A 21,878-nucleotide genomic window follows, 5' to 3' on the forward strand; every position below is an offset into this window, starting at 1 on the left:
GTGTGCTGTAAATGTTGCATCATCCCTCTCTTGGACTTTTGCTTGGTTACCTCTCCTCTCCCTGCCCCCTCCCCTTCTGCTCTTTTTTTGGTGTTGTCTTCCTGGATTAGAAAGTAAGCTCCCTGAGGGCGGGATGTGTCTTTTCCCTTGTATTTGTATACCCAGCATTCAACATAGTACCTGGCATATAGTTGAAGCCAGAACAAAAAGGGAACAAAGGAAAATCTGGATCTGTGCCAAGGCGAACTTGTGCTTCAAGACGGGGACCCAAGATGGCGAGTAAGGACGGCTGAGCCATCTGAGTGGCACTGGCTCCATTCCTCCTCGACTTGGGGAGCTAGCCTCCTCCTGGTGGCAAAGGCTTCACTCAGCTAATAAAGTGCTACCATTTGTGTGACCAGACCCCATGTCTCAGCTCCACCTCTCAGCACAGACCCAGGCAGATCCATGTTTGATATGGGTCAAAACAAGAGCTCTCATTTCTCTGGGGTTTTAACAAAGAGCTTTCCTCACACTGACCCCTCAGATATATTAGCTTTATTCTTACAGATAAGGAAACTGAGGCTGAGCAAGGGGAAGATCATTTCTCTGGGTCACACAGCTCATAAGCACCAGTCAGAGTTTTGACTCAGGCCTCCAGACTCCAGTTCCAAAGCTCTTTACCACAACACCAGGATGACTTTCTCATTTAAATCTATTTATTTTATTTTATTTTTTTAAATTTTTTGGCTAGGCAATGGGGTTAAGTGACTTGCCCAGGGTCACACAGCTAGTAAGTGTTATGTGTCTGAGGCCGGATTTGAACTCAGGTCCTCCTGACTCCAGAGCCAGTGCTCTATCCACTGTGCCACCTAGCTGCCCCTCTCATTTAAATCTAGAGCAGTACCCACATTGGTGGGGGCACCCGTGTAGAAGAGGAGCGTTAGTAAGCAACTGTGACTGTGGCCTCCAGTGAGCTAGCCTTGGGAGTCAAGTGAAAGGATGCTCACCCATGCACATGGTCTGGTCCGCAGTGGCCTTAAAGCCTTGGTGGCAAATGCAGGCATAGCTTCCCTCGGTGTCCACACAGTCACCATGGCTACACACATTTGCGATCTCTTGGCATTCGTTCCGCCCTATGGAGAAAGGGGTGTAGGTGAGAAATGCCAGGTAGGTGGGGCTTTAGGCAAAAGAAAGAGGAATGGGTACACTGGGTTTCTGCCCCAACCCCGGCCAGGCGAGGCTGAGCCTCTCACAAAGTCATAAAATCACAGAATCTCAATCAGAAGAGACCCCTAGACCACCTGGGCCAGCTTGTGCCTAGACAGGAATCCTCTCTACAGCATCCCCGACAAACCTACATCTGCCTCTTCACCAAATCTTGCTCTTGGTTCTGCCCTGTGGGCCAAGCAGAATGAGCCCAATCCCCCACTCCCCTGCACCACAGCCTTGAGCTACTCCAAGATAACCAGTGCATCTTGCCTGTACGGCTTCTCTTCTCCAGGTTAAAGCTCCCAGGCCCTTCAATTTCATGCCCCCCATCATTGTGTCTACTCCCCCTCTCTAGATATGATCCAGGTGGTCAAGATCCTTCTTAAAGTGAGGTCCCAGAGTGGAAGAGTCTCAGTCAGAGCTATGGCCGGAGAAGACTGTCTCCTCCCATGTTACTGAACTTATACTTCTATTATTAGATAAACAGTTTGGGCTTCCATGTCATACTGTGGTAGCTCATACTGTACTTTAAATTCACTATCCCCCCTCAATCTTCTTCAGATAAATTGCTGTCTAGTCATGAGTTCCCCATCTTGTATTTATGAATTGAATTTTTTGGAACCAAGGCAGAATTTGGCATTTATCCCCATTATGCTTCATTTATTAAATTAGGCCCAATATTCTAGCTCATCTAGATTTTTTTGGATCCTGATGCCATCATGCAATGTATTAGCTAACCTTCCCATGTTTGTGTTATCTGCCCATCTCATAAGCACACCATCTATCCCTTTATCCAGGTCATTGACAAACAGGTTAAATTAATAGATACCCACGCAGTCCTGTGTCCTCGTTTACTCACCCACACAGGCTCCGCTAGGGGAGAGCTTGTAGCCGCGGGCACACTCGCAGCGATAGCTGCCTGGGATGTTGATGCAGTCAGCATGGCGTTGGCATGGACTCTCCCCACTGCTGCACTCATCCATGTCTGCAGAGGGCAGAGAAGATGAGGGGGAGTCCTCTAAGGTTCTTCAAGGACCCAAACCCAACCTGTTCATTTTACAGTAGGAGGGGCCTAAGGTAACAGGGCAGACCTAGGTCTCCTGGCTCCCAGGGTTTTTCATACACTGGGAGTGACAAAGAGCAGCAGGGAAAGATTGGATGTAAATGAGACCAGGGAGGAAAACGCTGCTGAGAACCAGAAAGGGTCCTCTGTCTGACAGCTGGCAGCTAGAGAATTCCCCTCTGTCTCTAGGGACTTAGAGAGCTCAGCACCACAAATGGGCTCCTGTGATTTGCTCACCAACTGTAAGACCCTGTGAACCTGATCACTGACTAATTAATTACTGTAAGGATATGCTATTAGTCCTTGTTCTGGGAATTAGGATTGTCTCTGTACTAATGAGAGTGTGCCTCTGTGTTCCTTTGCGTATGTGAGAGTGCTTATCAGAGAGTTCTGCTGACCATTCTCTTTTCTAGTACCACAGGGCACCCTGGGCAACAGCAGAGGTGTGAGAGCCTGGGGGTGGGGTTTCTACCTTGAGGAGGAGGATGGGGAAAGAGGCATTCCCTAGACGATGGGGTGGGGGCAGGGAAGGGTAGGGAGAGTCTCCCCTGGGCATCTCTGTGGGATTATTGAGGTTCCCCCACAAAAGAATAGTGGGAGAAAGATTGGGGAGTTCAATGGGCAGCTCCCAAAAAGTCTTCTGGGTTGGATTGGGAGGATCTACCCAAGGAGTAGGGTCAGGGGATTAGGGGGAAATCTAGAAGGCTGGGGATAAATCTCCTGGGAGGCTGTGGGTGATTCGGGGTCTTTTTCTTGGAGAGGATGGGTTTGAGTCTCCAGAAAGGGGAAAGCTGTGGTACCCTCACAGACAAGCAGGACACTGTTGTAGCTGAATCCAACAGGGCACTCGCAGCGGAAGCTGCCGATCTGATTGATGCAGACGCCGTTGGTGCAAATGGCTGGAATTTCGCTGCACTCGTCGATGTCTAAGGATGAAGCAGGGAAGAGGAGTAGTGACTAGTCAGTGGCTGGTCAGAGGCGTGGAGCAGCAGAGCTTGGAAAACGGCCAGGCGGGAGGCCCTGCCTGAACCTGGCAGGTTTGCCCTCCCTGCCTGGGAATTTAGACATGCAGTTCCCTTGGCACATAGGCCTGGCACAGCCAGGAAAGCCAGGATGAACAAGGCCAGGCAGCAGGCTGGTAGAAAAGTAGGCAACAAAGATCGAATGTTATAATAAAAGGCAGAAGACCAGAAAAATCGCCTCCAAACATTTGGCTAGGTGGACTCAATAAACATCTGCTTCTTCAGAAAGTCTCTCACCCCAGGCCTGCCGGGAACACTTACCAATGGGCTTCCCCGTGTGGATGTCGATGATGAAGCCAGGCGCCTGGTTCCCACACAGGATCTGGTACTCAGCTGGTGAGGGAAGAAGCAGAATTAGGGCCTGAGGGTTCAGAAGGAGACCCAAACCTCTCTTCATGGCCCTCATCTCCTTCACACTCTTCTTTTCAGAGTTGCCTCACCGCCCCCACCCGTGGGACCCTCTGTCAGCCTCGTGCTTGGTTTCCAGAAACACACACGAATCACTCTGGGTCTCAGTTTCTTTATCTGTAAAGTGAGGGGGTCAGGCTAGATAACCTTTGAGGTCCTTCTAGCTCTGTATTTATGATCCTGTGATTAGTCTCTGCCCTAAGAGTATAGAGTAGAGAAGACAAGGACATGTAAGGAGTGATTAAGGCCTGAAGAACAGACACATGCCTAAAGCAGGGCAAGGGGAGAGAGCTAATATAGGGCAGTGGAACATACCTAGGTTCCTGGCTCTGACACTCATTGTGTGACCTTGGTAAATGCCACCCCCATTTTTGTGCCTCAGTATCCCTGCCTGTACAACGAGGGGGTTTGACTAGATGATCTTAAAAGCTTTTGCACGTTCCTTTCATCCAAATCTTCTTTCTAGCTTATCAATGTCCTTCCTGAAAACTGGTGCCCAGAATTGAACGCAGCATTCTGGATATAGTCTTGACTATCACTTACCTCCTTCTGTACACTCTGACTCTCTGAATGCAACCTAGGATTGTATTGGGCTCCTTGGCTGCCATGTTATACTCCCAAGAACCTAATATGTTTTTCCATGCAAACTTTTTTCTTTCTATCTTGTACCTGAGAAGTTGGCTTTTTTTTTTTTTTTTTTGCTTTTTGGTGAGACAAATGGGGTTAAGTGACTTGCTCAGGGTCACACAGCTAGTAAGTGTCAAGTGTCTGAGATCAGATTTGAACTCAGGTCCTCCTGACTCCAAGGCTGGAGCTCTAACCACTGCGCCACCTAGCTGCTCCCAAGAAGTTGGCTTTTGAAGCCTGTGTTAAGACCTTATATTTATCTCTATTATACTTTATTTGACAAGATTTGATCCACCATTCTAACCTGTCAGGACCTTTTTGAGTTCTGATTCTGTCATCCAACTTGTTACCTATGCTTCCTAGTTTTGTGTCATCTGAAAATTTGACAGCCATGCCATCTCTGTCTTTGTTCAAATCTTTGCTAAACGAGTTGAACAGTCCCAGGGGAAAGGACAGATTCCTATGGTACTCTACTAGAGACCTCTCTTCATGCTGACATTTATCCATTGATGACTACTCCTTGGGGTCTAGTCATTAGGCCAGGAATGAGTTCCCTGACTAAATTCAACTAGTTCTAAATTTGCCTAATTATAATTATCCTGTCCACTTGTCCACAAAGATAGCTTATGATATACTTTGTCAAATGTTTTGTTGGAATCTAGGCAAACTGTCTACCGCACTCTCCTGTTTGATTAGTCTTAAAAATTCTATCTAAAAAGGAAACGGCAAAATCTGATCTCACTGGCCCTTTGCAATCACGGCTTCCCTTACTAAATGTCTATAAACCATCCCTTTAATAATATGCTTAGGAATGTTTCCAAGGAGCCAAAGTCAATCTCTCTGACCTATCACCTTGTGCATACTTTATGTTCCAGATTTTCCACTCTTCATAATGAATTAGTATCCACTCGTGATAATATCTTACATTTCTAGAACACCTGAAAATTTACTAAGTGCTTTCCTTACAGTATACTTATGAAATAGTAGTAAAAATATTATTATTCAATTTAGATGTGAGGAAGCAGGTTCAGAGCTTAATTGACTCACTCAAATCACAGGATTATGGCTTGGAGCTAGGATTCAAACCAAGAGATGCTAACTCCAAGGTCAAGGTTCTTTGCCTCATAGAATGCTGCCTTTTATATTTATATTTATTTTACTTCATTTATATTTATACATTTTTATATATTATATATATTTATATTTTATATGTAGTAAGCCTGGACCTTTCAAACCCATTAAGATAGTTTCACTGAAAATGACAGACACCTATGACCTGGCTACATTTTTATTTAAAATACAGATTTTGTACTTTTAAATGAACATTCCAATCACTAGCCCGTTTCAGACACCTACGCCCTTGATTCTGCTCCTTCCTATCTCTGCTAAATATCTCTTCATTTCTCTCTGCCACTATTCCCACCTCTCCCTATCTCTCATTTGCATTTAGAAACCTTTGGCCTAGATTACAAATATTAAACAGTTCCTGCCTCTAAGGAGTTTATCTTATTCTTTCATATGGTCTCCCCAGATAAGCTCTTGAGGAGCAGGAACTGTTTGATTTTTGCCTTCTTATCCCCAGCACTTTGAACAGTGCCCGGCACATAATGGGTGCTTAATAAATGCCTAATGAGGAGGTAGGGTTGGTCACTCACAGCTGGCTGGAGCAGGGCAAGGCTCACAGGGCCGGTTCCAGGCCTTTCCGATGTTGTATGAGCAGCAACACATCTTCCTGGTCATGTTGAAGGCCAGCTCATTCTCACACGTGTCATTGTGGTGCCGGTAACACACGCTCTTCCGCACGTCTGCAAAGCCAGCAGCCCAAATGTGGTTCTAGCCAGAGTTAGGGTAGGGAGCAGGGTGAGGCCAGAGAGAGGAGTGGGGTGGGGTGGGGAGAGGGACCAGGAACCAGAGAGAAAAAAGGGAGAGGGATGGAGAAAAGATGGGAAACAAGTCAGGGAGAGACTGGAAGAAATTGATAGAGGTAGGAAGAGAGGTAGGGAAAAACAGAGAGATACTGAGGGAGAGGTAAAAGGGGTGAAGGAAGACAGGGTAAGAAAAATCAGGGAAGAGATGAGGAGGAGAAAAGGTGAGAGGAAGACAGGAAGGAAGAAAGAAGGGGAAGCAGAAGGAGAAATAGGGATGCAGAGAGACTGAGAAAGATGGGGAAAGAAAGGGGGAAGACAGAGAAGCCAGGAGAGGAGAGAAAGGAGAGGAGAGAGGCAAGGAAAGGTAGGAAGAAACAAGGGTGAAAACAAAGAATGTGGAGGGAGAGAGAGAGAGAGAGAGGGAAAGAGAGAGAAAGAGATGGGGAGAAGGATGAAGGGAAGAAAGGAAGAGGGTGAGAGAAATAGACAGAGAGATGGGGAGAAATGGGAAAAAAGGGAAGACAGGTGAGGGGAAGAGAAGAGAGAGACAAGGAGAGAGGAAGCTGGAGGTAGAACAGAGAGAGAAAGAGAGGAAGAAGCAGAGGGTGAAGAGAATAGGGTACCTGAGTACAGGGAAGGAGATGAGAATTCAGGAATGAGGCAGAGTGGGGGATAGAGGTGGGGAGGGAAAAGAGGGAGGGGAATCCCATAGGCAAATCCCATGGGAAACAGGCAGCAAAGAGTCTGAAGAAATTGGTACCACAATCAACTTTGTTCATCCCACTCTCACTGTTGTCCTTGCTCTCAGCCTCTTCCAGGGGTCAAGCCCAAAGGGCTTTGATTTGTCTATTTGCTAGTTCTTCTGCTTGGATGACCTCCTTCATTCCTTTCTCTTAGCCAGGGGTCACATCCATGTGCCCATGCTCTGCTCTCTGTCAGTCCCCCTGGTGATCATACCCACTCTAATCTTGATGCTGGTCTCCTGGCTGATCCTGCTTCATACTCACACATACTTCCCTGTAGTTTTCTCTCTTGATCCTGTGATTACACTCCATACCCACACCATACCCCTTTCTGGTCCCCCTGGTGATCATACTTCGTACCCATGCAGTTGTTACCGCCGTTGACCTGCATGTACTCTGGGGGGCAGACACATGTGTAGTTGCCGAGGGTGTTATAGCAGGTCCCAGGACCACAGATGCCAACGTGGGTGGAGCATTCATCAATGTCTACAAGAAAAAGGAAACAGACCAGACTTTCCTTTACACCCTGGAAAGCACTTCGTACCTCTGTTCTGTCCTTGTCATAGCCTACATTATGGGATAGTTATTCAGTGCAATTCATCCATTCATACCTTATGGGACAGTTACTCAGTACAATTCATCTATCCATCCATCCATCCATCCATCCATCCATCCATCCATCCATCTATCCCATCCACTCAACCATCCACGCATTCATTCATTGCAAGGGATACAACTCTGGGCTGGTAGTCACATTTGGATTTATCTTGGCTCTTTCACTGACTCACTGGTGACTTTGGGCAATTCTTTCCCTTCCCTTGGTCTCTATTTTCCATTCTGTACAATGAAGGGTTGAGATTCAAGGATTTCTAAGGTCTCTTCCAATTGTAGGATGTGGGAAATGGATGATTTCTGTTACCCAGAGCTTGTGAAGAGGTGATGGGAAATAACTGGGGAATGACTGAACAGTGGCCCATGAATGGAATTAGACCCTAAGAAATGACAGATATGAGGAATTCCGGGAAATCTTAGAAGTCCTGTGTGGACTAATGCAGGGTGAAATGAGCAGAGCCAGGAGAACAAGCTACACAAGGAGTAGGATGATGTAAAGGAAGACAGGACTGAAAATGACACCAGGACTCTAATCAAGGAAGCCATTAATCTCAATTTCACCAAACTGCCAGTGAAGCATGTCTCCTGCCTCTTGGCCTGGCGGTAGTGGACAACAGGTGCAGAACGAGGCATACTTTGTTAGACACGGTAACTGTGCCAGTTTATTTTGTTTGGTCGGCCGTGTTTCTTGAGGACAAAGGAGGTTCTATTGGGTCGTGTGAGGGAAGGGCAGTTATTAGGAAGCCACAGCCATGTAAATTAAAAATAACATCAATAAAACATGATTAAAAAAAAGAGAATAAGGACTCTAGGCTGAAGACATTGATAATAAGGTCATAGATTTAGAGCTGGAAGAGATCTTACAGGTCATTGTCCAACCCCCTTTATTTTGCAGAGGAGGAAACTGAGGCAAAAAGAGGTTACAGGACTTGTTCAAAATCACAGCAAGTAAGTCCCTGAGGCAGTATTTGAACTCAGGTCTTCTTGACTCCAGGTCCCGCAGGCCATCTCTTTTTTCCTACTGTGTCATTACCAAAGTTTCACCCCCTAATACTATAGGGTCCCAACCCTTGATTGTGTCTGGAAAGGAGCAATTTTAGCCTCATGGACCAGACCAAGAATTGAAGGAGTTGCCTATTCTAGCCCTGCTAGAACCCTAGCCTCAGCCCTCCCAATCGCCAAAAGCCTGGAGCCCCAGGACAGTATATAGGCAGACAGCACTCACCCTCACAGATGCGGGTATCTTCATTGAGGTAGTAGTTTAGGGGGCATTCACACTGGAAGTTGCCAAAGGTGTTCACACAATCTCCCCCTTGACATAGACCGGGGAGCTCTTGACACTCATCGATATCTGCAGAGGAAACTCATGTCTTATTTCCCAGAGGCTGAAGGCCCCCAAGAGGCCCTGAGCCTCGACCCTCCTGGGCAAGGTTATTCACACTTGGTAGCTGGGAATAGTGAGAAATTGGGGGGGGGGCAGCAAAGAAGACCTTCCTCGGTGTTCTGCTGCTCCGAGGGACTGTCAGAGCTGGGCACTGGCTCTTCTAGGGGCTTGGGGCTACAGGCCAGTCACCACCTGTCCTTGCTTAGCATCTGTTTGCATAAGATGAGCAGTGTGCTCAGGTTAGGGCAAGGAAAGCCCCAGGTGAGCATAAGCCTAGTTGGGCTCAAGTCTCTCTAATTTTGCTGCTTTGAGTTTCTCTCCTTTTCAACACACACTTCATACAACTACCAAAGAGATGTTCCTCAAGCTCAGTTCAGACCATGTCATTTCCCTGCTAAGTAAACACCAGGATATAAACTTGGATCAGATATCTTCAGGATCAGATATAAACTTGGATCAAAATATAAACAAATATAAACCTTTTCTGCTTGAGTATATATTATTCCTCTTTACACACTCTCTGGTGGAGCCATATTGGCCTTCTTGCTGTGACATTTCATGTCCCACCTGGAGCCTTTGCCCAGGGCCCCAAAGTGAGGAACCTTCATCCTCAAGGCCGTATGTGACCCTCTAGGCCCTCAAGTGTGACCCTTTGCCACAGGTTCCCCACCCCTGGCCCAGGCTGTCCCCCATACCTGGAACACTCTACTCCTCCCTCCTCCCCCATCCACCTCTTAGAACTCCTAATTTCCTTCGAAGTTCACCTCAAATGCCACTTCCTACGTGAAATTTTTCCAGATTTCTCCCACTGGTTAGTACAATTAATTTCCATTTTTGCATATAGTTTACATGTACTTAGTTGTGTACATGTTTTCTCCAATAGAATGTAAGTTCCTTGAGGGCAGGGGTTGTTTGGGCTTTGTCTTTGGATCCCCAGTGTTTAGCACAGTGCCCGTCTCAGAGAATAAATACTAATTGATGCCTGCGTGAGATAACTGCTTCCTCTTTTTCCACGTTCTAGTCCTAGCTGCCTCCAGGTCGGTTTCCTTCGGTTCCCATTTGCCAGCCATGTTCTTAGAATTGTAGTAACTGCTCCCCTTGCCGGTTACTCCTCCAATGGGGAGGAGTGGGGATGGAATGTTTCCTGGCAAGCAGACATCTGTGTCTGTTTTCTTCTCTGAAGTCTGCAACATCTCAATCTGTTGTTGGCCTTCCCAGTAATGGGAGTCACATGCTCCAACCTCATTCCCCTGCCTTCCAACAGGTGGATGCCACATGCTGTTCTCATGCTCTGAGAGAGTCAGGACCCTCCCCCTACCCCACACCTCCAGGGGTCACAGAATTTTTTCCTCCTGCCATTCAAGGAGTCCCAGCACTCCTCTTTGGAGAAGCTAAGAGTCAGAACTCACCCTCTAGGATGACTGTGATGGGGTTGGGTCTGAAGCCTTCTCCTCCAGGGCACAGAGTCTTATATTCAGCTGTAGGAAAATGGGGAGCAGATCAGGGGCCTGAGGCCCATAGCTAGAGAGGGAGGCGTGAGACTGAGCCCAGTAAGGGAAAGAAGAATCCAGAAAGAGACCAGGTCTCCACAAAGTCCTATGAGGCTTCCTGCCTGCTCCCCACTGCCTCTGGGTGTAGCCCTCCTCCCCACCTGACCCCCACAATCTCTATGTTCACTTTCCCTCTCCATCTGTGTCCCTATTGCCTCTATTTTTAGGCCCCCCTCCATATGTCCCCCACTACCTCTGGGTATAGTCCCACTCCCCATCTGACCCCCACAACTTCTATGGGCAGCACCCCTCTCCATCTGTGTCCCTACTGCCTCTATTTTAGGCCCCCCCTCTCCATCTGTCCTTCCCCAACTCTGGGTATAGTCCCCCTTTCCATCTGACCTCCACAACCTTTATGTGCAGCCCCCCTCTCCATCTCTGTCCCTACTGCCTGTGTCTATTTTTAGGATCCCTTCCCCATATGCCCCCCTGCCTTTGTTTGTAGCCCCCCTCCCCACCTGAACCCCACAACCTCCATGTGCAGCCCCCCTCCCCATTTGTGTCCCCACTATCTGTTTGGGTGTAGACCCCTCAGGGTTAGCTGCCATGCAGGGGCTTACAAAAGAGGAACCATGCTTTATATCATGTTAAAAATCTCTTCCATCCCCACGTAGGGCCTCACGTATCACTTTGTGACTCTATCTATCTTATAGGGATACATTTATTTATTTATGATCTTTGTCCCCCAAACCCACTCTTCTAAACTTTACTACTTCTGCCAAAGGTACCGCCATCTTTGTAGACTTCCAGGCTCAGCCTGGACCCCTCCCTTTCCCTCCCCTCACATATCCCATCAGCCATCAAATCTGGCCTTTTCTACTTCCCCAACATCTCTACCATCCCAGTTCTTCTCCTACCCACAACCGCCACCTTATTTCAGGCTTATCTCTTCCCAGATTATTGCAATGGCTTCCTGACTGGCTTCTCTGCTTCAAGTATCTTCTCACTCCGGGCTAACCTCCACAATGCTGGCAACTTGAGTTTCCTTAACTGTAGATATGACCGTATCATTACCCCACACAACTCCAGAGGTTTCCTGCTGTCTTTAGAACGAGAGTTTTTAACCTGGGGTATATCAATTCCCAACTGGTTTGTGGAGAGATTTCTGGGGGTCCATGAACTTGGATGGCAAACAAAGTTACATCTTTACTTTCACTAACTTTAAAAAAATCCATTCTTTATTTATTTTTTAACATTTATTTAAATTTTTTTTTGAGTTCTAACTTCTCTTCCTCTCTCCAGCCCTTTTGAGAAGGCAAGCAAGATGCTATCAATTGTACAGGTGATTTCACTAACTTGTAAAGGAAAACTTGCATTTCCTTCATTTATTTAAAAACCTTATTTTGAGGATTCCCTAAGTCTGCCCAAGGGGTCCCTGATACAAAAAACAGGTTAAAACCCTTGCAATAGAGAGTAGATGCTACACTGTGAGGTCCCTTCCAGCTCTGAGGTGCTAGGATCCTCAGGCCACTCCTCTCTGGGAGGCTGGCCTGGACAAAGCGAGTCAGAGACTCTGCCTATACTTACTTGTGTTCCCTGGAGGGCAGAGCTCACAGGGGTTGCCCCAGGCCCGACCTAAGGAGCAGCAGCAGGAGGCCCGGGTGACTCCGACCCCAATCTCTGCGCTGCAGGAGATGCCCCCATCACCTCGGTCCTGAGTGTCCAGGAAACAGTTCCCGACACGTGTATCTGAGTGGGCAGAAGAGGACAGGTGTGACAGGGGCGTTTTAGGCAAGAGAGCCCCTGCCCTGATGCATGGCTTTGGTGATGGGAGAACTGAGCTCCCAAGACCAAAATGGGGTTTAATCCACTCCCCCCTCCCCACTTATTGGGACCCTGAAGTGCAGAGAAGTTATGTGATTTACCTAAGGTACCATAGGCAGTAATGAGTAGAGTCAAGATTTGAGCCCAGGTCTCCTGACTTCAGGAAGCTAGGTGGTGGAGTCGGGAAGACCTGAGTTCAAATCCAGTCTCAATCACTTACTGCCTGTGTGACTCTGGACGAGTCACTTAACCCAGTATGCCTCAATCTCCTCAGCTGTAAAATGAGCTGAGAATCAAATGGCAGTATCTTTGACAAGAAAACCCCAAATTGGGTCATGAAGAGTCTGAAACAAATGAACAACAGCTCCTAGCTTCAAATCCAGCTCCATTTTGACCACCCAATGTCTCTGGGAATGGACTCAGACTGGCTTTGCCTTCATTTTAGTTGAATTGTACTGGTGTTTGGCTGTCAGGAAGAAGAGCAAGTTACGGGTCGGCCACTCACCCACGCAGCCCACGCCACTGGGGTTCAGTTCAAAATCCTGGGGGCAATTGCACAGGTAGCTGCCCGGGGTGTTGACACACAGGCCATTGATGCAGTTGACGGGATCTGCACACTCATTGATATCTGTGAGGACAAGGAGAAGCTTTGTTCAAGGGAGAGCCAATCCCAGGAGCCCACCCTGGGCTGCACCTGCACCTCCTCTGCAGACTCCCACCCTCACCCCTGCCTTAGATTCCAGTCCCAGCCTCTAGCTCACACTCCCACTAGACTTCAGCTTGGCCTTCACCCCTAATATCCCAAACCAAGGATACAGTCCATCTCTCAGATCCTCTATTTCCCCCCATTCTGGCTTGGCAACTTGACCCTGGTAGAAAGGTCAATTTGCAGTGTCAAAGCCTTCCCCTGTTCCCCTACACCTGCCAGCACTCCTAAAGCCCAGCTGCTGTAGGACCGTCTCTCCCCGCTGAATGATGATGACATAATAACAATAATGATGATGGTACATATGGTATTAAGATTTGCAAAGTACTTTATGTTTGTTCTCATTTGAGAACCCCCCTCTGGTAGGTTCTAGTATTATCTTCATTTTACAGATGAGGAAACTGAGGCTGGGAGAGATTGACTTGCGCAGGGTCATAAAACTTATAAGGGGAAGAGCATTTATTAAGTGCCTACTATGTGCCAGGCCCGTCTTACAAATAGTATCTCATTTGATATAAGTATCTAAGGTGGGATTTGAACCCACGTCAAGCCCAGCACCCTATCCCCAATGCCTCACTTTCCTGAGCACCCAGCCAGGACCCTCCCCTCCTCACAGTGGGACCCTCAGGACCTGTGCAGTTGCCTCCACTCCGGTCAAGCTCATAGCCGTCATCACAGATACAGCGGAACATCCCAGGCAAGTTGTGGCAGCTTCCAAAGACGCAGATGTTCTGGAAGGTGCACTCATCGATGTCTGCAGGGACTCGGTGTCACTGAGGCCCTGGCCCTGGTCCTGGCTTTGGCCAGAGCTGGGCACAGTGATGACTGTCGTCTGTCCATCCCATGTTGGATAACTCCCACCCCCCCAGATAGGACCTGGCTTTCTTGTCCATCTCTCATCAAGGCTAAACCCAAGTGACCATCTCCCACCATTGAGGCTGAGATGTCCCAGGGGACATGGATGCTCCAGCCCTTAGGGGGAGGGAAGTTGGCCTATCAAGCTAGACGGACCAGACCTCTCATCCCTGCCCTCTCCTCGGCCCAGCCCAGCCCAGTACCCCAGAAGCCCTCACCCTGGCAGGCTCTGCTGTCTTCAGTGGGGTTGAAGCCCATCTCACATTCACATCGGTAACCACCGGGAGCATTGAGACACTGCCCATTCTCACAAAGGTTCACGTTGTCAGCGCACTCATCCCTGTCTGAGAGTCACGGGGTCATGTACTCACCAGTTAGGTTGACTAATCACTCAAGGTCCTCTGGTCCCTCAAGGCGCATCCTGACTATTCAGGGACACCCCTCCAATTACCCAGGCTGACCATTCAGGGACACCCCTCCAATTATCCAGGCTCCTCCAGTCACTCAAGGCTCCCCAGTCATTCCCGGCATGCTTCGATTACTCAGGACCTCGCCTGTCACTCTGGAGGTCTCAGTCACTGAGTTCCCCAATAACTCACTCTCCCAGTCAATCAGGAAGCCCCCAAAGGCCTAGTTCAGGCCACAACTTCTCCCTCTTGACTCCATCCTCCTTTCCCCAAAGGCCCCCAGAAGTCATGTTGCAGGGCTACGTCCCTTAGGATGAGCCAAGCACCCGAGGAGGCTTGAGATCTATCTCTCACCCACGCAGGAGAAGCCATCCCCAGAGAAGCCCTCTTGGCAGACACAGCGGTGGGAACCTGGAGAGTTTACACAGTCAGCATTTACGTGGCACCCGTGGTCTTCTGTGGCACATTCATCCAGGTCTGAGGGAAAATTACACGGTGACTGAATGAATACCTTGAAGGGGGCTTAGAGGTCATCTCTTCCAGCCCTCTCAGGTGTCAAGTGAGAAACTAAGGGATTTGCCCAATGTGCCAGGTAGTACATGGCACACATGGGATTTGAACTGAGGTCTTCTGACTTCAAACACAGTGCCCTTTCCACCTTCAACACCAGATTAGTTCTGTCTTATCCAGTCCAGCTTGGCCTATGCACAAAGAAGGGAGATCCATGCCTCCCACTCCCCAGGGTGCTCAGCATTCAGAGATGTGGACATAGAGATGAGGGGAGACAGGCCCAGTGCCACCCCATACCTATTGTTCTTTACCCTTTCCCCCTTACATCCTGATAACTCCTCCCTGCCCACCCACAATCACGCCTCATCTTGCCAATCCCTCAAGACTTACCATGGCACTTGAAGCCATCACCAACCCAGCCTGACTGGCACATGCAGCGAAAGGTGCCAGGCACATTGACACAGGAGGCCCGGGCATCACAGTTGTGGGCCCCAACGGCACACTCATCGATGTCTACGGTGGCAGAAAGAACAAGGAGAGAGGTAGTGGTGTAGGTAAAGAGAGCATTTCTGACATCCTAGGGCAGAGGGCCTGGTGCTATAGCGCCATGACAGGAGGTGATGGGGTGGAGGGTTGGTCCCCTGAGTTCTGACCCATGTTGGCTATGGTTGCTGGCCGGTTCCAGCAGGGTCCCACTTACCTGTGCAACCTGTTGTGCCCTTCTTGACGAAATAGCCCATCTGGCAGTGGCAGATGAAGGAACCCTTGCTATTCTCACAGTCGCCGTGGAGACAGATGTTGGGATTCAGGTCACACTCGTTCACATCTGAGAGGAAGAGTTTCTAAGTTTCCTGCTGGAAAGTCTCCTCTTTCCCTGCCCTTTCCCCCTGCCCTGGCAGAATGAACAGGACCCTCAAAGCCAAAGCCAGAGATAACCCAGGCCAGGAGCATGGGACACCCGCAGCAGTGTAGGGCCAGGTATCCTTCAGGGAAGGGAGATGGGAGGGAGGTTAGGGAATGGGAGAGGAAGCAGATGGGATAAGTGGAAAGCATTCTAGAACCCTTAAACTACAAAGACAGGAAGGACCTCAGATACCATCTAGTCCAACCTCTTATCCCATACAGAAACTCCCTTCGTGGCCTTTTCAGCACCTACTGGGATACCTAGTGACAGGGAGCTCACTCCTTTCCGAGGCAGCCCATTCCCCTGTGGGACAACTCTAGATAGGAGTGAATTTCCTCCCCTCTTAATGAGATGAAATTGGCTTCTCTACAACTTGTCCTTAATGGGCCTAATTTTGCCCCCTGGGGCCAAGCAAAATGAGTCTAAACTCTGGCACCAGGATATCTGCTCAACAGTAATTGTCCCCTGACCTAAGCCTTCAGGCTCAGTATCCCCAGTTTGTCCAATGAGTCCTTATATGCCACAGCCCTTATTCAGGCCCCATACCTCCCTGGCTGCCCTCTTCTTGCTGCTCTCCAGCTGGTTTATGTCCCTCTAGAAATACAGCTCCAGAACCGACCCCAATATTCCAGGCACATTCTTACAGAGTAGGGGGGCACTGTCTCTTCTTTCATCCTGGCCCGTGCCTCTCTCAATGTGGATGAAGACTGCATTAGGTTTTGGTGCTACCTTGCCTTACTGTTGGCTCTTACTGAGTTTGTGATCACCTAGAGACCTCAGTTCTTCCTCAATGTCTATTCTTCCTTATTTTCAAGCCTTGATTCCCTATCCAAGACCCTAGACTCATTTATGCTTCCACGGATGGGAGAGAGGAGAAGGGGCAGAAGAAGAAAGAAGCAGGAGGAGAGAAAGACAAAGTAGGGCACAGGGAAAGGGGGAACTGAGAATGTCTAGGCAAAAGCTCCAGAAAGGTCTGCTGGTCTGTGGGTAGCTGAGGTTTCCCCCTCTGTCCCCCACCCACTGAGGTCCTGAAGGGCCAGAGTCAGGGGAGAGAGCAGAGCTGGGAAGATTATTCTGGCCATAGTCAGGATGAGAGGCAATAGGAAATGCCCCAGATTGTGAGTCAGAGGAGCCAAGTTTGAAAACTAATTATGTCCCTGACTCACTGTGTGACTTCTCTTTTTCCCCATCTGTAAAATAGGGATAATAAACCGAGCCCAGTGTTCCTTCCGTTTCAAAGCCAAGATGAGAAAATGAAAGTCAAAACCCTATCCAAAGATGCACGTCAGAGGTCCTTGTTACTCCTGGAGCTTCACTCCCCACCCTCCTCACCCCCAAATTCTTACCTATGCAGGTCTTCATATCGAGGGTAGCCATGAAGCCATCATAGCAGAGGCAGCGGTGCTGGCCGGGCACATTGGTACACTGGCCCCCGTCACAGATGTCTGGGTTCTCCTCACACTCGTCGATGTCTGGGGTAGGGGGAGGAGGACAGAGATTAGGGCTGGCAGGTAGGGAAGAGGCTGTGTCTGGGAATGAGTTTAGGGTTGGAGCTGGCCAGAGCTTGAACTAGGGCAGGGCCAACAGTGTTTTGCTCCAGGGTGAAAAATTTAGGGACAGCGTTTAAACTCCTCTAAGGAAGGAGATGGATAGAGAAGAGCTATGGTGGCACAAAGCTAGTGACAGGAAGGTAAATGGGGGCAACTTAACTGTGGCACCATCTCAGGAGCACCATCTCCATGGCTCCCCAGTGAGGAGGAAGGAGAGGGAGAGGCCACCACTCAGGCGCCAGAGTTTGAGCCCAGAATAGCAGAGGGGAAGGAAGTCCAGTCCACCTCAATGCCAGGAGAGAGGAGCTGCCAAGATGCCTAGGAGCCCAAGGATAGTGGCAGGTTAGGGGACATTCCCCACTGGCCCCCAGAGAGGAGAACCTTTCAGGCAGGGCATGGCTGGGGAAGGGAGAGCATATTTCAACCCCTGCTGGAAAGCCATGCCTTCCCCATTCTGGGGACTTCTGGAAGTCTTGCCCTCAAATTTCTCAAACTTTCCTGAGGCTGGGGATGAGCAGGGGGATTGGTTTGAAAGGTGGTAGAGCACTCTGTGAGCTGAGAAAGGGAAACAGGGGCAGGGATGCCTGGAGTGGAGAGGGAAGGGAGGTAGATTGCTTCCTCCAGTCTCAGAATTCTCTTGTCTACCATGGGATAAAGGGCAAGGATGTGGGTTTAAGTTGGAGCAAGATCTGGGAAGGGAGATGAGGCCTTTTGTATGAGAATCTTGTCTTTTAACCTCAGTTTTGCCATCCCCGGATTCTCATGCTTTCTTGCTGAACCCAGCTAGGTGTGGAGAGGTCCATCTGGGGACTTGGTGGGTATACCCTCACACACATCCCTCTTCAGCTGCTTGTCCTGAGTCATGAAACCAGGGACTTCTGGGAATGTCTAATCCTCACCCTCACCTCAATGGGGCCACCTGCTTACCACCACCCTGGGCCCTCAAAGAAGTCCAGATTCCAACAACCTGGCCAAAAGAGGGCTGGATTCAGGGTAGGGGGTGGGGGCAGAAACTATAGGCACAGAGATTTAGAAGGTGGAAGGTTCAGATACCAGGCTCCCTGCTCTGATTCTAACCTTGGGTCTTTGTTCCCTCACTAAGGTTCCCTCCAGCTCTAACAAGATTGTCGGGGGGGGGGGGGGGGGGGTCGGGGGGGAGTGGGAGTATTCAAGTCTTCATGCATCTTCCTTCCCGCAAAGATCTTATCTGGATCTTGACTGGAATGCTCACTCCTTCAGCCCCACCCATTCCCTGTAATCAGATTTCCTGGATGCCAAGAAACAATTGACCTTAGCACCTTGCTATCAATAATAAATATTTGAAGTTGAAAACAGTCAGATAGGGTTGAGGGATGGGAGAGTAGGGTGAAAAGTTGGCAGCCTCTCCAAGTGACTTCTTGGTGTCCTGGGGTCACCTCCCTCAGGGTCCAGGGTCCCTGGCTCCTCATGGCCTATAAGGGGATATTCTTACACACTTCTCCTCCCCTACAACTATCAAGATGACTTTCATGCTGCTCAACTCAAGCAGAGTTTATGATTTTTTTTATGTTTTTTAATTAATTTACTTTGATTTATCAACAATCACTTTCACAAACTTTTGAGTTTTAAATTTTTCTCCCCCTCCCGCCCTCTCCAAGATGGTGTGCAATCTGATTTAGAGTTTATGATGTTTGTCCCAGGTGCAAACACCCTGGCTCTGGGACATAGGATGGGCTGAGGCAGGCCCTGATGCTAAAGGCCTGGGCTTGGGTAGGATTGGACTGAGGAATCACACATAGGAGGGCAGCTTACCTCCTCACTGTAGGCCAGCGCCAGGCCACCTACCTGCACAGGCCCTGCCATCGGGCATCAGGGCATAGCCCTCCCCACAGCTGCACTGGTAACTGCCTTCCATGTTGGTGCAATGAGTCTCACAGCCCCCATTTCCTACGCTGCACTCATCGGTGTCTGTGGGAGACAGAAGGTGGCGCTGAAGGTCATTGGAGCCAGGTGAGCAGAAGCTGCATCCAGGTTGATGGAGAGGGGAGAGAAACTGAGGGAATGGGAGTGGGACAGGAGTGGAGAGGGACAGAGGATAGAGATGGGGAGGGTGGGAAAATGATCACTGCACATTCTGAAGATAGGGACTGTTCTGCTTTCACTTCAGGATCCTCAGCACCATGGGCAGCACCTGGCATGTAACAGGTACTTGATAAATGCTTGTTAAGAACCAAATTGAATCCTGTGAAATTAGCATAATCAAACTTGGCCCCAAAGAGAGCTTAAGAATGCCCCTCCCTCCCTTCTTTGTAGATTGAAGGAGAGGGGAATGATGACTGTGGAACGCGGCAGATGTTAGAGTTGGTTAATGTTTCAGCTATTTTTGATGACCTGGTTTTTTTTTTCTAGTTTTTTTCTTATGAAGGATGGATCTCCTAGAAGAGGGACAGGGGTGAGAGAGCTATTGGGAAATATATGTGATATAAAAACAAAAGATAACAATACAAATGAAAATAAATACAAAATAAAATTGCTTGTTGAATTAGACTGGGATAGACTGGGTGAAAATGAGGATGAGTTAGACTGAGGCAGGGTTGGTCATGGGATAGAATGAGGTAGAGATGTCAAGATGAGGGGATGGGGTGGATAAACTGTGTTAATGAGAGGAAAAGAGATGGGGATGGAAAAGAATGAGTCAGATAGGACAGGGTAGGGGTGGGGTAGGATGGGGTTAAACTGAGGCAGAATTGGAGTAGAATAAAATGAGGCAGCGATGGGGACAGGATGGAAGTAGGATAGACAACGGGTAAACTGAAAAAAAAATAAGGTATAATGATAGGAATGGAATAGACAGTTAGAGATGGGAATAAACTAAGCTAAGGATGAGGCCAGAGATGGGAACAGGATTGACTGAGGCAGGGATGGTGGTTGGGGCAGTCTTGTCACATGTAGGGTAGAGAGTTGGCAAGAGAGTAAGTGACCTCTGCCTGGGGCCTGAGTCCTAGGGCTCAGGAGCTGGCCTCACCGATGCAGCCCTGTCGGTCCAGGGTAGACTGGAAGCCAGTGTCGCAGGCACACTGGTAGGTACCAATGATGTTCACGCAGCGTCCATGCCGGCACAGGTTGTCTCGGAGGGAGCACTCATTCACATCTAAGAAAGGAACAACCCACAGCTGGAGGGCCAGGGCAGGGGCCAATGGCCTTATCCTCTAGCCCACTGCTCATGCCTCACCCAGGTCACTCACCCTCACAAGCATTGCCATCAACTGACAGCTCGTGGCCAGGAGGACACAGACACTGATAGCTGCCATCGCTGTTGATGCAAGTCCCTCCTCGACAAAGGAACGGGTCCTGAGCACACTCATCAATGTCTGGAAGGAGAAGCAGATGGGACAAAGTCAGCCTTAGGGGCAGAGTGTGTGGCTGTCTGCAAACAGGCATTCACAGGATGCTAGGTCCCCCACCTGCTCCAATGTACCTGGTCCCCACATCCCCCAAACCCATCTGAGACATTCCTTTGGGGCAAGTGACAAAGGGCCTGGAAGGGTAGGTCACTTCCCTTCCTGGAGCCTAATTTCCTCCTCTGCAAAACAAGGGGCTTGTCCAAGATGGCATGGGGGCTAGGGCATTGGATCTGGAGCCAGAAAGCCTTGAGTTCAAATCCTGCCTCGTGCACTTCCTAGCTGTGTGACTCTGGGTAAGTCATTTAACCTCTCTCAGCCTCAGTTTCCTCAAATGCAAAATGGGGATAATAATAGCACCTACCTCTCAGGGTTGTGAGGATCAAATAACATAATTATTGTAAAGTCTTATGCAAATTTTAAAGGGTTACAAATCTCTTTCTTCTCCCATTCCCTCTCCCTCCCTCCTCTCTTTTCCCTCCCCTCTGTTCTCTTTCTTCTCTCCTCTCTCACTTCTTTCTGTCTTCACCTCTCTTCTCTTCTCTCTCATCTTTTTTCCCTCTCTTTTCTTTCCTCTCTCTTCACCTCTCCTCCTCTTTCTCCTTTCTTCTCTCTCATCTCTCTTCTTTTTCTTCTCTCTCTTACTCTTCACTTCTCCTCTTCCTTTCTGTCTTCTCTCCTCTCTCTTTTTGCTCTCTTCTCTTTTCTCTCTTCACCTCTCCTCTCTGTCCTCTCTTCTATCTCATCTCTTGTTTCTTTGTCCTCTCTTGTCTTCTCTCTTCATCCCTCCTCTCTCCCTCATCTCTTTCCTCTCTTTCTCCACCTCTTTCCACCTCTCCTCTCTCTCCTCTCTTTTCTCTCTTCTTTCTTTTCTCTCATTTCTTCTTTCTCCTCTCACTCTCTCTTCTCTGCTCTCTGTGTCTGTCTCTTTCTGTCTCTCTGTTTCTGTTTCTGTCTCTGTCTCTCCCTCTATTCCCTCTCTACCAGATTATCTCTAAAGTCCCTTCTAATTCAACCATTCTATGAGATTCAGAGCCAAGGCATTAACTGTGTGACCTTGGAATGCACTTCCTCTTCTGAGCGTGTCCTCTCATCTGTGAAATGAAGATAATGTTTATGCTACCTACCTCATAGGATTGCTATGAGAAAGTGCTTTGTAAATCTCTGTTTCCTGTCTTATTTCATCTCACTCTCTTTCACAAACTCGGTGTCCCAATCAAATTGACCCTCTGGCTGCTTTCACGGCTGGCTCCAGCCTACGTTGCAAGGCTTACTGTACATTCCTCACTTTTACACATTCTACTTTTCAGCCAAATGGAACATTCCAGTTTGGT

General features: G+C 48.7%; 1 protein-coding gene across 1 annotated transcript in view; it reads right to left on the minus strand.

Annotated features, from left to right (window-relative positions):
• FBN3 (fibrillin 3) overlaps positions 1 to 21,878 on the minus strand; it is a 104,330-nt gene that overhangs the window by 31,398 nt on the left and 51,054 nt on the right. The window contains exons 24-42 of the mRNA XM_027844119.1: positions 20,389 to 20,514; positions 20,169 to 20,294; positions 18,989 to 19,111; positions 16,961 to 17,086; positions 15,411 to 15,536; positions 15,101 to 15,223; positions 14,555 to 14,677; positions 14,012 to 14,137; positions 13,570 to 13,692; positions 12,738 to 12,860; positions 11,996 to 12,157; positions 10,328 to 10,396; positions 8,760 to 8,885; positions 7,283 to 7,408; positions 5,967 to 6,116; positions 3,538 to 3,609; positions 3,055 to 3,180; positions 2,051 to 2,176; positions 990 to 1,115 (exon numbers count right to left, since the gene is read on the minus strand). Coding sequence (XP_027699920.1) covers positions 990 to 1,115; positions 2,051 to 2,176; positions 3,055 to 3,180; positions 3,538 to 3,609; positions 5,967 to 6,116; positions 7,283 to 7,408; positions 8,760 to 8,885; positions 10,328 to 10,396; positions 11,996 to 12,157; positions 12,738 to 12,860; positions 13,570 to 13,692; positions 14,012 to 14,137; positions 14,555 to 14,677; positions 15,101 to 15,223; positions 15,411 to 15,536; positions 16,961 to 17,086; positions 18,989 to 19,111; positions 20,169 to 20,294; positions 20,389 to 20,514 — 2,328 coding nt within the window. The remainder of the gene's footprint in view (positions 1 to 989; positions 1,116 to 2,050; positions 2,177 to 3,054; positions 3,181 to 3,537; positions 3,610 to 5,966; positions 6,117 to 7,282; positions 7,409 to 8,759; positions 8,886 to 10,327; positions 10,397 to 11,995; positions 12,158 to 12,737; positions 12,861 to 13,569; positions 13,693 to 14,011; positions 14,138 to 14,554; positions 14,678 to 15,100; positions 15,224 to 15,410; positions 15,537 to 16,960; positions 17,087 to 18,988; positions 19,112 to 20,168; positions 20,295 to 20,388; positions 20,515 to 21,878) is intronic.

Source organism: Vombatus ursinus, unplaced genomic scaffold, assembly GCF_900497805.2.
Source record: "Vombatus ursinus unplaced genomic scaffold, bare-nosed wombat genome assembly UNPS02014935.1, whole genome shotgun sequence".
NCBI classification, from domain to species: Eukaryota; Metazoa; Chordata; class Mammalia; order Diprotodontia; family Vombatidae; genus Vombatus; species Vombatus ursinus.